This window comes from Schistocerca americana, chromosome 9 (genome assembly GCF_021461395.2).
Source record: "Schistocerca americana isolate TAMUIC-IGC-003095 chromosome 9, iqSchAmer2.1, whole genome shotgun sequence".
Classification (NCBI taxonomy): Eukaryota; Metazoa; Arthropoda; class Insecta; order Orthoptera; family Acrididae; genus Schistocerca; species Schistocerca americana.
Genome location: NC_060127.1, coordinates 166,688,139 through 166,704,520, shown reverse-complemented (window position 1 = coordinate 166,704,520; position 16,382 = coordinate 166,688,139). Strand labels below are relative to the sequence as shown.

Here is a 16,382-nt window from a genome sequence, read left to right as displayed (position 1 = left end):
TGGCTAAGACATCAAATGGAGTTAGCTATCACACAGAGTTATCCTGTTGGAAGGTGTTACTGCTGTCAGGGAAGATACCAAGCATGAAAGGACACATGTGATCTGTAATAATGTTCACGTAGTCCACAGGAAACATGGAGTATTTTGTTACTACAAGAGGTCTCATGGAAGCCCAGATGAATGTCTCTCATAGCATAATACTGTCCCAATTGGCCTGCATCTGTATCACAGAGTATGTTTCCTAGCCTTTGAAGTAGCCATTCATGACCATCAGCCTGGTGTAACAAGTAAAATGATTTATCCAAACCAGGTGACAAATTGCCATTGTTTGACAGTCCAATCTTAATGATCCTGTGTCCACTGCAGTCACAACTGACAATGTCATTGGGTCAACAGGGGAACATGTAGAGCGTTGACAATCTGCACTGAAAAGTGTGTTCTGAAGCATTCATTCCTGCACCAGCATTGTACTCTCTCATCACGCCTTCCGCAGATTGCCATTTAACTTTCTTTACAGAGTGGGTAAGCCCCCAACCTCCAAGTTCTGTGATGAGGGGTGGACATTCGGCACCTTATTGCCTTTCTGTGGTTTCAGCATCCTTAAATTACTGTCCATAGGTTCTCATGACAGTAATAGGCAAGCAGTTGACCAGCTCCAATTCTGAGATGATCATTTCCCCAGGCAAGCAGCCTTTGTCAAAGTTGCTTACAGGGTGCAACCAAAAAGTAGCAGGGCAGGTTTTTTCACAAATTAATTTATTGCACATATCAGTACAGATCCTTAATAGTCTTTGAAGTAGGACCCTCGTGCTTTGACACACCAAGTATAAAGTGCTTACCGATCCACCTACACCTTTTGGAAGTTGCTCACCGGTATGCAGCTGATAGTCTCAGACATCTTTGTCAGTGTCAAAACATTATCCCTTCATGTCCAGTTTCAGGTGAGGGAAGAGAAAGAAGTCTGGTGAAACCACATCTAAGCTGTAGGGAGGGTGAGGCAATGTGGCAGTGCCATACTGAGACATCTGCTCTCGCAGAAAGGCATAGTGTGGCAGAGAGCATTGTTGTGGGGGAGCTTCCAGGAATGAGCAATGTCTGGTCACACGTGCTTGACTCATTTTTACAATCTCTTGAGCACTTCCACATAAAACTGTGCATTCATGGTTTGCCCAGGGAGTATGAACTTCTTGTGAGTGATGCCACAATGATCAAAAAAGACCAGAAGCATGGTTTACACTCAGGACTGGCTCATCCAGGCCTTCTTTGCGCATGGACACATGTTGTTGTGCCATCCAGAACTTTGGCGTTTTGTCTCCAGGTCATATTGGAAGCCCCCAAGTTTCATCCCTGGTAAGCTCATTATTGAAGGTTTGTGTGACAGATTTTACAAATTGGAAGCAAAACTTCACAGCGTAGTGCTGTTTGAGATTCTGTTCCATGCTGCATGTGATGACACTACTTCACAGTGATTCAAAGGAAACATTATCCCACCTTCTCCAGGCCTACACACTACTGCCAGAGGTTGTGTTCTTTTTGTGAATATCCTCATCACTATACACCAGGTAGTCAGCCTCCCCTCTGTTGATTCATCTGGCCTACAGAAAATCAGTCCTACTAGTTTTTGATCATATGCAGTATATCTGTCAGTTTTCTCATTTTCAGAATGTATCATCACTAGAATGATTCCTCATTCATCTTTGTTCCACTTACATACTTTACTCCTCATTTCACACCTTGCAACAGCACCAGCTGATGGATGTGCACAAAACCAAACGTTTAGACAGTGCATTGACTTTCCTTGAGTGGTATCACAATGATGGTGATAATTTCTTAAGCCAAATTGTTACGGGCAATGAAACATGGGTGGCCTGCGTCACACCAGAATCAAAGCAACAGTCAATGGAAGTTGAGCAAGGGCATCATTTTGCTGCAAGACAATGCCGGTCTGCATGTGGCGAATCAGACCAAAGATCTCATCACATCTTTTCAATGGGAAACTCTAGATCATCCTCCATACACCCCTGATCTTGTGCCCAGTGACTGCCATCCGTTCCTGCACTTGAAGAAACACCTGGGTGGTCAGCGTCTTCAAGACGATGACGAAGTCAAAAACAGTGGCAATGCACTGGTTAACAAGTCGGGTGGCAGACTTCTATGAGGAGGGTATTCAAAAACTAGTACAACATTATGACAAGTGCCTCAATATTGACAGAACTTATGTAAAAAAGTAGATTAAGATACAGGCTTTCATGTAAAAATAAAATTATTGAGATATCTTAGCACTTTTTTTTTAATTTCAAAATGGTACTTACTTAAAAAACACACCTCATATTCACAATTTCCTTGGTCACATTGAATTTACTGATGACAGTTTACTGGTTTCACCTCTTATGAATCATTATCAAAACTAATAGAGTAAAACAGAGAAAATACAAAATTACTATTAAATAATACCAAGTATCTTGTTACAAAAGTAACACATTGATTAGTCACCTAATGCCCATATCTTTGTGGACTGACATCAACTGCTATGCCTGCTTATGTCTTGTACTTATAAAATGGAACTGTTGTGTCCATAGAGGGTGACAGAATGCTCAGCTCACATGTCCCAGGTGGACATTTCAATTTTTTGTGTATTTTTTAAAAAAACTATAATGAAGCAGTTATTTTTAACATTTTTAAATATAGTCAAGCACAAACTAAGATAAATGATTTCTGGAACCTTGAGGACCACTCATCCAATAAAACAAAAAAATATGGTTATTCACTATTGCTATTAGGAACTGTATAAAATTATAAAAAGCCAAGGAACCAGTAGTAAAAACTGTGATTATAAAAGACACACAATAATTTTCCTAGCAAAGGATCCTAAAAGGGCCTAATGGCTATAAGAAAACAGAATTCACAAACATATTCAACAAGACTGAAAGAAAAAATAAAGCGAGATAAAGACAAGAAACTGAATATGTTGACGTGACTGTCAGTGGATAAATTTCACAGTTAATCTAAAGCTGTTTTAGCTAACATCAGAACTGGTTTTCAAATTAACAACACTTTCAAAATGTGATATTGTCATGAAAGACCTCAGAAGCATGACAAACTTTACATTCAGGTGTCTATAAAATTAACTGTAATGCCTTCAACAGCTTCCTATATAGGGGAAACTAGGTGTAATTTTAAAATTCAGTACAAGGAACACATCTATTCACAGAATACAATTGTATTTGGTGAACATATGATGATAAAAACATCACTCAGAGATGAACTTGGCATGAAACACGCAAATTTATTTCACAGATCTGTCTTGATCACACAAACTTTTACACTTCACTATTACCGGTTTCAGCTACTGCCATCTTCAGATCATAAAATATTCTGATGTAGTATCAACATCAAACTAAACATCTAGGTACATAGTAAGTGCTCACTTACTATGTACCCAAATGTTTAGTTTGATGTTGGTACTACATCAGACTATTTTATGATCTGAAGATGGCAGTAGCCAATACAAGTAATAGTGAAGTGTAAAAGTTTGTGTGATCGAGACAGACATGTAAAATAAAGTGCCAAAAATATGATCATGGACTGACTCATTTTCAGATTTTATGTCTTCAATTGATAATCAGGCAAATTTTGCACACTGCAATGAGCAAATTGAATTTAATCAGAACTTTTTAAAATATTTTTGAATAGTTGATTTCGTGGTAATATCTTGTACCCAGTGTGTTTGACACAGTGTCTCTTCAAATGATGGTTGTCTATGACCAATTTAAATCCATAAGACTGGTAATTTAATCAACAGGGACATAGGCTTCCAAATGAGCAAAGTATGGGAGACAATACTAAGCTCTGTTGTAGCAGAGCGTGACATACTGATGCAAGATGTGACAGAGACAGTGGGAGGAAGGCAAGTAAGACACTTTCCCCTCCCCACCCTGCTACTGCAGCTGCACAGTGCTCACCACCACGAACAAATGGGGCTGGTGAGGTACAAATTCCGGGCCAGCAGTTATAAATACTGCTAGCACAGAGCAGACACATCATTCCATCAGCACCATCTGATAATGGCAGAACGGTTGTTTACCAAAATATTGTGGACCTTCAGTGATTGGATCCAGCAGTACACTCAAGAACCTGGAAGACAGCATATATGCCAAGAAACCCTGAGACCACATACTGATAATCATTTTAATACAGTTTGGACATTAACATTTTATGACAGCTTTGTCCTGTCAATTAATACTTTGTCCACATTCCTGAGGGTTCTCATTCTTCATAGGATCCAGAACATGAATGGATTAGTGATTAGAATTTTGAGAACACACTTCTACCTCTCTTTGTTAGTAAATCTCACCCAAAAGTTTCTAGAAATCTAAATATTACATTCTAAATATTTCTCTGACTAGCATGTTTCCCTAATAAAAATATACATTTTTGGGTATAGATAACCTAATGGCTATAAACAAGCATTGAACTTTTGAAGTGCCTGCAATCCAAAATTTTGAGTAATTGTGTGCTAACATTTTTGAGTAATACTGTGCCCCAAAATAAAAAATTTGGAAAACGGCGAGATGTTCTTTATGTAGTATAGAAACAGGGTTGTAATCAGCTGTGTGTAAATGGCTCTCTGAAGAATAATATTTAGAAAATTACAGCTTAACAAAAAGATTAGGATATTTTATGTAAATGCAGTATGTGTGGGTAGCTATGAAGTTATTACTGTCATCTAAAAAACTAGAGTTTTGTAACTAATTTTGTGTAGTTTTCAGGTACATGTCTGTAGATATGACACACACTGAAATCCCCATGCCACCATATCGTACCACACTGCCACAGGAGCAAAAATAAAATGGTGCTGTGCCATTTTACCCCTCTCTTAGTGTGCTAAAATATGGTGACATGGGGATTCCAGTGTGTATCATGTCTATAAACGAACCTGCAAACAACAAAAAATTAAGTACACAACTCTATTTTTTTTAGGTGACCATAAAAACTTTATACCTACCCCTCGTGTGTATCAAGCACGTAATAAAAATAAATAAAATAAAAATAAAAAAACAGTTTTATGTTAAGGGTCATATAAGAGCAAGTGTAGCAGTTCCACTTTGCTACATTTCATCCTTAACTTGTTCATTATTTACAAACCACTGAAGACCTTCCAAGGCCAAGTTTATGATGTTGCTCACATTCCAGGCTTTGGGATGACTGAATCGTCTCCTGTGGTGACCGTGATGCCCCTGGACAGGCCCACCAGCAAGTATGACAGCTGTGGCCAACTGGCCCCTGGTACGAAGGCTCGCATCGTCTCGCTGAAGGACGGCACCGACCAGGGTCCTGGAGAAACTGGCGAGCTCCTCGTAAAGGGTCCACAGGTGAGGCACACTTCTGTAACAGTTGCACCAATTTCTGGCAGTGACTGTCTAGACAAAGAGTAAAAGTGCACTTTATTTATTTAAAACAATGAAAACTCCAGGTTGGCATTCTAGTCCAAGCTGTCAGAGAGGGTAGTCAGGCGTGTGTGAAGAGTGCTTGTTTGTGTGAATGAATGTGTGTTTGCTTTTGTTGCCGAAGAATGCTTTGGCTGAAAACTGTGTGTAAGAGTCTTTTCATTGTGCCTGTCTGCAACTCAGGGTGTCATCCTTATGGTGAGTAGCAGTCTATCTTTTCCTTTGCCAGCCGGGGTGGCAGAGCGGTTCTAGGCGCTACAGTCTAGAACCGCATGACCGCTATAGTTGCAGGTTCGAATCCTGCCTTGGGCATGGATGTGTGTGATGTCCTTAGGTTAGTTAGGTTTAAGTAGTTCTAAGTTCTAGGGGACTGATGACCACAGAAGTTAAGTCCCATAGTGCTGAGAGCCATTTTTATCTTTTCCTTTATTTATTGTAGATTCTTATTCCATAGATCCAATAGCACATGTAAATGCAAGTAGTGGAACATGTCAAAACATGTATTTTATTAAATGGGTGTAATTTATATTACATTAATTTACAAATAAGTCATTTTCAATTACACACAAAAATAAAAAGGGGCCTAATTATGACTTATAGAACATAATTAAGAGATCACATAAAGATACAGCTTGATTTATCTGCTACGAAAGACTAGTTATATGTGTTGTAGAACATAAAATGATCGTTTTTATATAATACACACAGTTAACACAGAAACATCAAACTCATATGCATGGGAGTGGTCTATTTGTCTGTTAAAAAACTCATCTAGAGAATAAAAAGTTTCAGGCAAAAACTCTTTTAATTTACTGTCAAATAATTTACTACAGTATGAATACTACAAAATTAAGTGAAAGTATCTGTGCAAGGTCAGCATCTTCCAGTGAGCAAGGCCACATCACATATCATAAACCATAATTTGATGTGTGGAAACAGATACAAAATGGGCATAGCTGCACGTTTGAATAGCTTTAAACTTGTTTTCTAACAACTTCCCAATGTCGACCTCAATTCTTTGAACTACCACTGAGTTAATAAATCATTGCACATGGATTTAGAATGAAAAACAAAAACAAAAAAAGATTTCTTAAGCATACTTGTGTGTATGCCTTGCTGTTCCAGTAGTTGGTAATTAGACACACTTATTCTCTCACATGTGTTATTCGTAAAGTTAAAAGGAGAGGGTATGGCAGGCCAGTATTGATTTACTGGAGGCTAAATTCTACTTCTGCAAATAGGCAAGACAGAAGTAGAAAAAAATTAGACCTTCAAGTTTAATAACAAAAATAATGTAGTGGCCTTCAACACCACTCACACTCTTAGTGGACCACACCTGAATTGACCAAGATAAGTAAAAATTTAGTATTTTTATGCTGCACATTCTGAAACTGCACATACTTAAATTCAACAACAAAAGTAAAACAATGGAAAGTCCGTGAAGGAATAAGAACAATCTGGAAAGGATAGACTCCTACACACTCCATACAGGAGCTCTTGAGTCACAGACAGAAATGTTGAAAAAGACTGCTAAAATATACACTGAGGCAACAAAAGTCATGCTGTAGCAATATGCACAACCACAGGTGGTGGTAGTATCACATACGCAAGGTATAAAAGGGCACTACATTCACAAAGCTGTCATTTGTACTCAGGTAATTCATGTGAGAAGTTTTCTGATGGGATTACGGTCTCACGGCGGAAATTGACAGGCTTTGAACACGGAGTGGTAATTGGAGCTAGATGCATGGGACATTCTAATTTGGAAATCATTAGGCAATTCAATATTCTGAGATTAACAGTGTCGAGAGTGTACCAAGAATACTACATTTCAGGCATTACCTCTCAACACTGACAATGCAGTGGCCAATGGCCTTTACTTAATGACTGAGAGCAGGGGGATTTGCTTAGAGTTGTCAGTGCTAACAGACGTCTGACACTGAATTAAATAACCACAGAAATCAATGTGGACCAAGCGAGGTGGCGCAGTGGTTAGCACACTGGACTCGCATTCGGGAGGATGACAGTTCAATCCCGTGTCCAGCCATCCTGATTTAGGTTTTCCGTGATTTCCCTAAATCGCTCCAGGCAGATGCTGGGATGGTTCCTTTGAAATGGCACGGCTGACTTCCTTCCCGAATCCGATGAGACCGATGACCTCACTGTATGGTCTCCTCCCCCAAACAACCCAACCCAACCCAAATCAATGTAAGGTGTACAATGAATGTAACCCTTAGTACAGTGTGGCAAAATTTGACATTAACGGACTATGGCAGCAGATGACTGATCGAGTGCCTTCTCTGACTTCACAACACCACCTACAGTGCCTCTCCTGGGCTTGTGACCATTTTGGTTGCACCCTAGACAACTGGAAAACTGTGGCTTGGTCAGACAAGTCCCATTTTCAGTCGGGAAGAGCTGACGGTAGGGTTCGAGCGCCACACTAACCCCACAAAGCCGTAGACGGAAGTTGTTGACGAGGCACTGTACGAGCTGGTGGTGGCTCCACAATGGTATGGACTGTGTTTACTCAGAATGGACTGGGTCCTCTTGTCGAATTGAACCAATCGTCGACTGGCGTGATTATGCTCAGGTAATTGGAGACCGTTTTCAGCCATTCGTGGACTTCCAGTTCCCAAATAACAATGGAATTTCTGTGGATGACAGCTGTGTGTGACTGATGTGAAAAACATTCTGGACAATTTGAGTGAATAATTTGACCATCCAGACAGCCCAGCATGAATCCCATCGAATATTTGTGGGACATAATTGAGAGGTCAGTTTGTGCACAAAATCCTGCTCTGGCAACACTTTCACAGTTATGCTGTTAGGCAGCATGGATCAGTATTTCTGCAGAGGACTTCTGACAACTTGTTGAGTCCATGGTACAATGAACTGTTGCAACACTGGCCCAAAGGACAATATTCGGAGGTATCCCACGATTTTTGTCATGTCAGTGTATAAGCTCTCAGACACAGATTTTCCTCTGAAGTAGAAAACACAAACATATACTCACAAGTACTGTTGTAACTGTGACCAGGACGGTCATGGGGTAGCACTGACGGAAGGCGCGGCAGGATCCCTGGAGAGGCTCGCAAACCACGACACAACGGAAAAGGATGGACACGACCAATGTAGGACAGAATGAATACGATGAGACCGACAACAGAGTCACAAGGAAACAAATTTGTATACAAACCAGGAAGAAAGCAGTCTAGTGCAAGCGAGGTGTAAACTGACGTAAGCGAGATTAGACTGACTGGCTGAGCGAGTGGCCGGCGCTTAAGTCGCTCTCGGGGGCGCCGCTATTGGCCACTGGGACCACGTGTTCCACAGTGGCACCCCCTCACTAAAAGCGGGCCAGGAGGCGAGTGCCGCCACAGCTTGCAGCGCAATGGTGTAGAGACCTCTATGGGTCTTTGACGTCCATGACGTCTGGTGCGGATTCAAATTCTGCGGCGCACGATGCCAGAAGTACAACTCTTACATATCTTGCCACTGTCCCCTGGCACTAAGGCCCAAAAGCATCTGTTATCAGATGCAGTCACAGTCACAGACGAGCCTCGGGATCGGGAGACAGTCACCACTGTGTTTTCTACTTTGGTAGGAGCACTTTGTCCAAAAGTTTAAGTATTTAAGCAGTCTTTTTCATTGTGCCTGTCTGCAACTGAACACGTACTGTGGTGATCTGTTACAGGAAAAATGAATGTATATGACTTATACACTAAACAGTGGAAAATCCTGGATGGAATGTAAGAATATTACGAAAAGGATAGTTGCTACTCACCATATAGTGGAGATGCTGAGTCACAGATAAGCATAACAGAATGACTATCGGAAAGTGAGCTTTTGCCGACAAGGCCTTTGTCAAAAATAGACAACACACACTCACGTGCAAACGCAGCTCCACACACACACCCACAGTCTCGGGCAGCTCGAGCCGGACTGCAAGCAGCAGTGCATGATGAGAGAGGCAACTGGGTGGGAGTAGGGAGGCTGGGATGGGGAAAGGGGTGGGATAGCAAGGTAAGGATGGCAGATGGTAAAGTGGGGCTGGGAGCATACACAGTGTGGTGGAGAGAAGGGCAGCTAGGTGCAGTTAAGAGGTATAGACAGAGCACAGGGGAGAGGGGAGGAGGGGGGGGGGGGGGGGTTAGCAGAAAAGAAGATAAGTAAACAGACTGAGACTGTTGGTGGAATAGAGAGCTGTGTAGTGCTGGAATGGGAACAGGGAAGGGGCTAGATGTGTAAGGATAGCAATGAACAAAGGCTGAAGCCAGGAGGGTTACTGTAACATAGGATATACTGCAGGGAGACTTCCCATCTGCACAATTCAGAAAAGCTGATGTTGTTGGCAAGGATCCAGATGGGACAGACTGTGAAGCAGTAATTGAAATAAAGAATGTTATGTTGGGTTACATGTTCAGCAATGGGATGGTCCAGTTGTTTCTTGGCCACAGTGGTTATTCATGCGGACAGACAGCTTGTGGTTATTATTTCCATGTAGAATGGAGAACAGTGGTCGCAGCTTAACTTGTGGATCAATGACCAGTTTCACAGATAGGCCTGCCTTTCTTGGGATATGTGATATTTGTAACCAGACTGAAGTAGGTGGTGGTGGGAGAATGTATTGGTAGGTCTTGCATTTAGGTCAATTACAGAGATATGAGCCATGAGGTAAGGGAATGGGGGCAGAGGTTGTGTAAGGATGGACAAAGATACTGTGTAGGTATGGTGGGTGGCAGAATACCACTGTGGGAGGGGTGGGAAGGATAGTGGATAGCAAATTTCTCATTTCAGGGGATGACAAGAGGTAGTCGAAACCCTGGTAAAAAATGTAATTCATTTGCTCCAGTCTGGGTGGTACTTAGTCACAAGGGGAATGCTTCTTTGTGGTTGGATGGTGGGACTTTGGGCGGTTTTGAGTGACTGGAAATATAAAGCATAGGAGATCTGTTTTTGTACAAAATTTGTAGAGTAATTACAATCTGTAAAGACCTCAGGAAGACCCTCAGTATATTTTGCGAGGGACTGCTCGTTAATACAGATGTGACAGCAGTGGGTCATTAGGCTGTATAGAAGGGACTGCCTGGTATGGATTTGGTGGCGTAGCTAGTGGTTGGAGGTTTAATATGGACAGAGGTACTGATTTAGCCATCTTTGAGCTGCAAGGCAACATCAAGGAAAGTGGCTTGTTGGGTTGAGTAGGACCAGTCAAGTGAATGGGGGAGAAGGTGTTGAGGTTCTGGAGGAATGTGGACAGGGTGTCCTCACCATCAATCCAGATCACGAAGATGTCATCAATGAATCTGAACTAGGTGAGGGGTTTGGAATTAAGGGTATTTTTGACAGAATCCTGTAGTTAGCCCATGAATAAGTTGGCATAGGAAGATGCCATGCAATGCCCATAGCCTTACCCCAGATTTGTTTGTAGATAATGCTTTGAAAAGAGAAATAATTGTGGGTGAGGATATAGTTGACCATGGTGATTAGGAAGGTGTTGGTTTGGAATCTGTCAGGCATTGGGAAAGGTAGCGCTGAATAGCTGTAAGGCCATGGGCTTTAGGAATGTTAGTGTAAAAGAGGTGTGATGTACAGGGAACCATGTGGTAAAGGAACAGGAACTGTGGAGAGTCGGTGGAGGAAATGGTTGGTATCTTTTACACAGGAGGGTAGGTTGTGGGTAATAGGCTGAAGGTGTTTGTCTACAAGAGCAGAGATTCTCTTAACTGGCCAAAATGGGGCATCCTGAGTGGTTGGGTTTATGGACTTTAGGAAGTGTGTTGAAGGTATGGGTGTGGTGAGTGGAAGGGAGAGGAGAGACGGACTCGAGGGAGACATTCTGGGCTGGGCCTAAGGATTTGAAGAGAGACTGAAGATCCTGCTGGAATTCTGGAATGGGGCCATTATGGAAGGGTTTGTAGGTGGGTGAATCTGACAGCTGGTGAAGTCCTTCTGCCAGGTAATCCTTGTGGTTCAAAACAATGGTGGTGGAGCCTTTGTCAACAGGTAGGTTTATAAGGTGATGATCAGTTTTTAGATGGTGGATTGTGGTTCTTTCTGCAGATGTAAGGTTAGTTTGGATGTTGAGGGATTTGGGGAATGATCGTGAGGAAAGGTTCAGGGTTAAGAAATTCTGGTAAGCTAACAGAGGGTGATTTGGGGGCAGTGGTGGTGGATCACGCTTGGATAGAGGAGTGAACTGAGTCAGGCAGGGTTCATCATTGGTCTTTGGTTGAGTCTGATTGTTAGGGTTGGTGGCGAAAAAGTGTTTCCACTGTGGGGACTGAGAGAAGGAGAGAAGATCTTTAATAAATCCTGCATTATTGAATTTGGGAGTGGGGGCTAAAGGTGAGACCTTTGAAAAGGCCTGATACTTTTGCAGAGCTAAGGCTTTTGGAGGAAAGGTTCACGACTGTGTTTAGTGTCTGTTTAGGTTCTGAATTATGTGTGGTTGTGGGAGGGCATTCTGGAGTGTGGGGTAAATTAGCAGGTGTCAGCTATGAGGGATGTGGGAGAGGCTTGGAGGTTGCTGTAAATGTGGTGGACAGTGGCAATCCAAGGTGGGAGTAGAAAGTGAGCAGGATGGAGAGTCTTTTGAGGTGGGATTGTGCATGTTGCTCTAGTTCCTGGAGAGCAGGTATTCTGAGGAGGTTTGGGCCTGATTGATTTGGTTTTGCAGGACTGTTGATGAGGGCTAAGGATTGGTGAAATCTGAACAGATGGAGGTCATTGTGGAAGGAAGGTTTGCAGCCGGAGATGGGTAATTTAATGATAAGGTCACTTAGAGGGATTACATAAGCCAAGTAACAACTCAGGAACAGTATGTGGGACTGTGTTCTGCCTAGGAATAAGGAAACTTTTCTGTATTGACACAGATGGAAGGAGCAAGGATCCATGATGGTGGAAAAAGCACATAAAAATATGTAAATAACATAAAATTATGTGTGAAAAAAATTGAAAAAATACTCTGGGACACCTGGGAAAAATCACAAAAAGGTTGAAATGGATCAAATAAGGGGAAACAAAATTAAATCTGAGGGAGTAGGTTGATAATGAAAAGTGAAAACCAAGTGAAATTGGACACATTAGAAAGTTTTAAGTGATAATTTGTCCTAAAAACGTAAGGAGTTCCTCTGCAGAAATTATTTCACTGTAAATTTTTAATTTTCTTTGCTACCTGTTAGACGTTTTATATTGTTAGGCAATTAATAAAAGATTTTTTGGATCACATTTTCCCATCTTGCTGAAGAATGGGGGTATCAGGTGAAAGCAATGTATAGGACACAGGGAAAATAAAAATATATACAAATTATACAGAAAAGAAGCAAATGCTCTGAAACCTGATTCAGGAGACAAGCACTTGCAAGAAGGCAAATTAATATAACTATGGAAAAATTCAAAATATAATGCAATGATGATGTGTAGATGCAGTGATAAAAAAAATACAAATCCTGCTGCATTAAACATTAAATGCATATTGCAAATTCCTGTAATGAGTAATGCTCCACCATTGTTAAACACTCATGAACTGCAAACATACATAAATTCCACAGACAATTGTGTATTTTTTAAAGGTACCACCACAAACAGCAATGCGACATTCAGTGGTTTGTTGTTAAAAATAAGCAATACATTTTGGCTGAATGGCATTATCGGTCATAAAGACTGAAATCCTTTATTTTACAGATCAATTTTGGTCACTGTGTGACTATCTTCAGTGCTAACTGTTCAAACCTTGTAGGCCCATATCATAATAACACAACATTTCCTATGAGGTGTAACATGCACTGTGATGATTACTTCCAACAGATATCTTCACTGTTACTGCATACAATAATTTTGGAATTACAGAAGATCCTATCTTGTCTAGACAAGAAATTGCAGAAGAACCAATCTTTTATAGACAAGATATGCCCTTCATAATTTCTGAATTATTGTATGCATTAAAACTGAAGATATCTGTTGGAAGTAATCATCACAGTACATGTTGCACCTCATAGAAAATGTTGTGTTATTTTGATATGGGCATACAAGTTTCAAAGAGTTAGCACTGAAGAAGGTCACACAGTGACCGAAATCAGTCTGTCAAATAGAGGATTTCAATCTTTATGACTGATGCTGCCATTTGTCCAAAATACACTGACAGTAGCATAGTTGTCATGCACACAGTTCCCAATGGAATTGAACATAAAAAACATAAGCAATTTACAAACACAGATCTCAGAAGTATTGCTTACTAAATACCTCCCACTGAATGAAATATTTATTTCTTAATACTTTGCATCTATAGCTGTACTCCACAAGCCAGCTTACAGTGTGTGGCAGAGGGTACTTTGGGTATCACAATTTTTTCTCCCTTTTCCTCTTCCAGTTGAGAATGGTTTGTAGAAAGAAAGATAGGAGATAAGCCTCTGTCTGAGCTCAAACCTCTGTAAATTTAGCTTCAAGATCTTTTTGCAAGACACACATAGGAAGAAGCAATATATTCATTGAATCTTCTAGGAACATATGTGCTCTGAACTTTACCAGTAAACCACACCATGATGCAGAATGCCTCTATTGCAGTGACTGCCTTTGGAATTGGCTGAGCATCTCCATAATGGTTTTGCACTTACTAAATGATCCCATAATTAAACAAACTTCTCTTCTTTGCATTTTCTCTATTTCCTCTACCAATGCTATCTGGTATGGTTCCCATATTGATGAGCAATATTTAGGTATAAGTTGAACAAGGGTTTTGGAAACCTCTTCCTTTGTAGATGAACTGCATTTCATGAGGATTCTTTTAGTGAATCTCAGCCTGGCACCTACCTTACCTGTAATTATGTAATCATACAATAATGTGTCTTTCTACCTTTTTATGCACTCTACATTACATTTGTTTATGTTGAAAATTAACTGCCAATCCCAGCAGCAAGCACCAATCCTCTGCTGGTCTTCCCACTTTTTGCTACAAGTTGCTTTTTGTACAACAGCTTCTTCCTGAAAAATCCTGATCTATATATATTTTGTGGAAAGTAATGGTCCTATAACACTCCCTTGGGATACACCAAAAGTTAATTTTTTGACTCAAGATTTCTCTCTGCTAAGAATGACATGCTGTGTTCTGTTTGTTAGAAACTTTTAAATCCAACTACATTGCTGGTCTGGTATTCTGTGCACTTATATTTTGTTCATTAGGTTTCAGCAAGGAACTGAACTGAACACTTTCTGAAAGTAAAAGAACACGACATCAAGTTGGGTTCTGGTATAAATTGATTTGTAGATCTCATGGATGAAAAGAGTGAGCTGGGTTTCGTACAATCATTGTTTTCGGAACCCATATTGATTCTTACAGTGGAGATTTTTCAGTGTGAAGAAATGTCATAACATACAAACATAAAAAATATTCCAAAATTCTACATCCGATCAACATCAGAGATATAGGCATGTAGTTTTGTGCATCTGTTTAATGATTCTTCTTGAAAATGGGAATGACCTGACCTTTTTCCAATCATTTTGAATGCTTCAGTCCTCTGTTGGTTCTATACCTCAATATAGTCAATTTCTACATTTGGTTTTTAATAGTTTTTATTGCTAATAATAAAAATCAATTTCAGCTCAACTATTATGTACATAATCACAGTACAAGATACAAAAATAATTTTCATATAGATTTTCTCTCCTTGTTTAGGTTCAAAATATGGTTATGTATTCTGGTGTTAAGGTGTTCAACAAGCTCGGACATAAACTTAAAGCAAGAAATTGCGAATCCCCTACAGATTAGCATCAAAATCAAACATTCCTCATTAGTTGCTCTTACCCAAATTATACGAATGTTTGGATTTGAGGGGTGGAAAGCTCTGTTAGCTGCATGGCAATTAGCAGTGGTCACTGAAAGCTACATGACAAGTAGTAATGTTTTGTAAAAAGATGTGTGTAGTTATGGATGTAGGTAATTATTTTCTTTGAAACATACGGTTGCACTTAAATAAATATTAATCTAAAACAGCAACCATCTAATACAGCTAAAGAAGAAGTAGCTTTGATCAAAGTGATACCTTTTTTCTAATTTATGTGCTGTATGCATGCACAGGGCAAGCTGGTGCAGTGGTTAGCACACTGGACTCGCATTGCGGAGGACATTGGTTCAAACCCGTGTCCGACCATCCTGATTTAGGTTTTCGATGATTTTCCTAAATTTCTTCAGGCAAATGCCAGGACAGTTCCTTTGAAAGGACACGGCTGACTTCCTTCCCCATCCTTCTCTAATCTGATGGGACTGATGACCTCACTGTTCAGTCCCCTCCACTGAACTGACCAACCAGCTGTAAGTAAGCATAACATTAAGCTGTATAATGATTGTTTATTTTCATCTCTCCATTGTTGTCAGTGGAAGCATCACAGAAGCACAAACCTGCACTGCATTTACTATGTGATAAATTACAAACTTCCTCATACTGCACTTCATTGAAATACCCACACAACATACATGATAAATTATGGAATACTCATTCCATCATGTGAACCTAGGAAACCAGTCACATCTTCACTGAAGACCCAAAGAAATTGGTACACCTGCCTAATATCTCGTAAGGCCCCCACGAGTGTGCAGAAGGGCCGCAACATGACGTGGCACGAACTTGACTAATGTCTGAAGTAGTGCTGTAGGGAGTTGACACCATGAATCCTGCAGGACTCTCCATAAATCCATAAGAGTATGATGGGATGGAGATCTCTTCTGAACAGCACGTTGCACGGCAACACAGATATGCTCAATAATATTCATGTCTGGGGAGTTTGGTGGCCAGCGGAAGTGTTTAAACTCAGAAGAGTCTTCCTGGAGCCATTCTGGATGTGTGGGCATGTCACATTGTCCTGCTGGAATTGCTCAAGTCCATCAGAATGCACAATGGACATGAATGGATGAAGGTGATCAGACAGGATGCTTAC

The 16,382-nt window shown here is 40.6% G+C and overlaps 1 protein-coding gene across 2 annotated transcripts in view; it reads left to right on the top strand.

The window, feature by feature from the left end:
* LOC124550610 (probable 4-coumarate--CoA ligase 1) overlaps positions 1–16,382 on the top strand; it is a 565,543-nt gene that overhangs the window by 453,979 nt on the left and 95,182 nt on the right. For both annotated transcript variants that reach the window (XR_006967727.1, XM_047125329.1), the window contains exon 6: positions 5,194–5,372. Coding sequence is in view for 1 of the 2 variants with exons in the window: in XM_047125329.1 (XP_046981285.1) it covers positions 5,194–5,372 (179 nt within the window). In the remaining variant the exon portion in view is untranslated. The remainder of the gene's footprint in view (positions 1–5,193; positions 5,373–16,382) is intronic.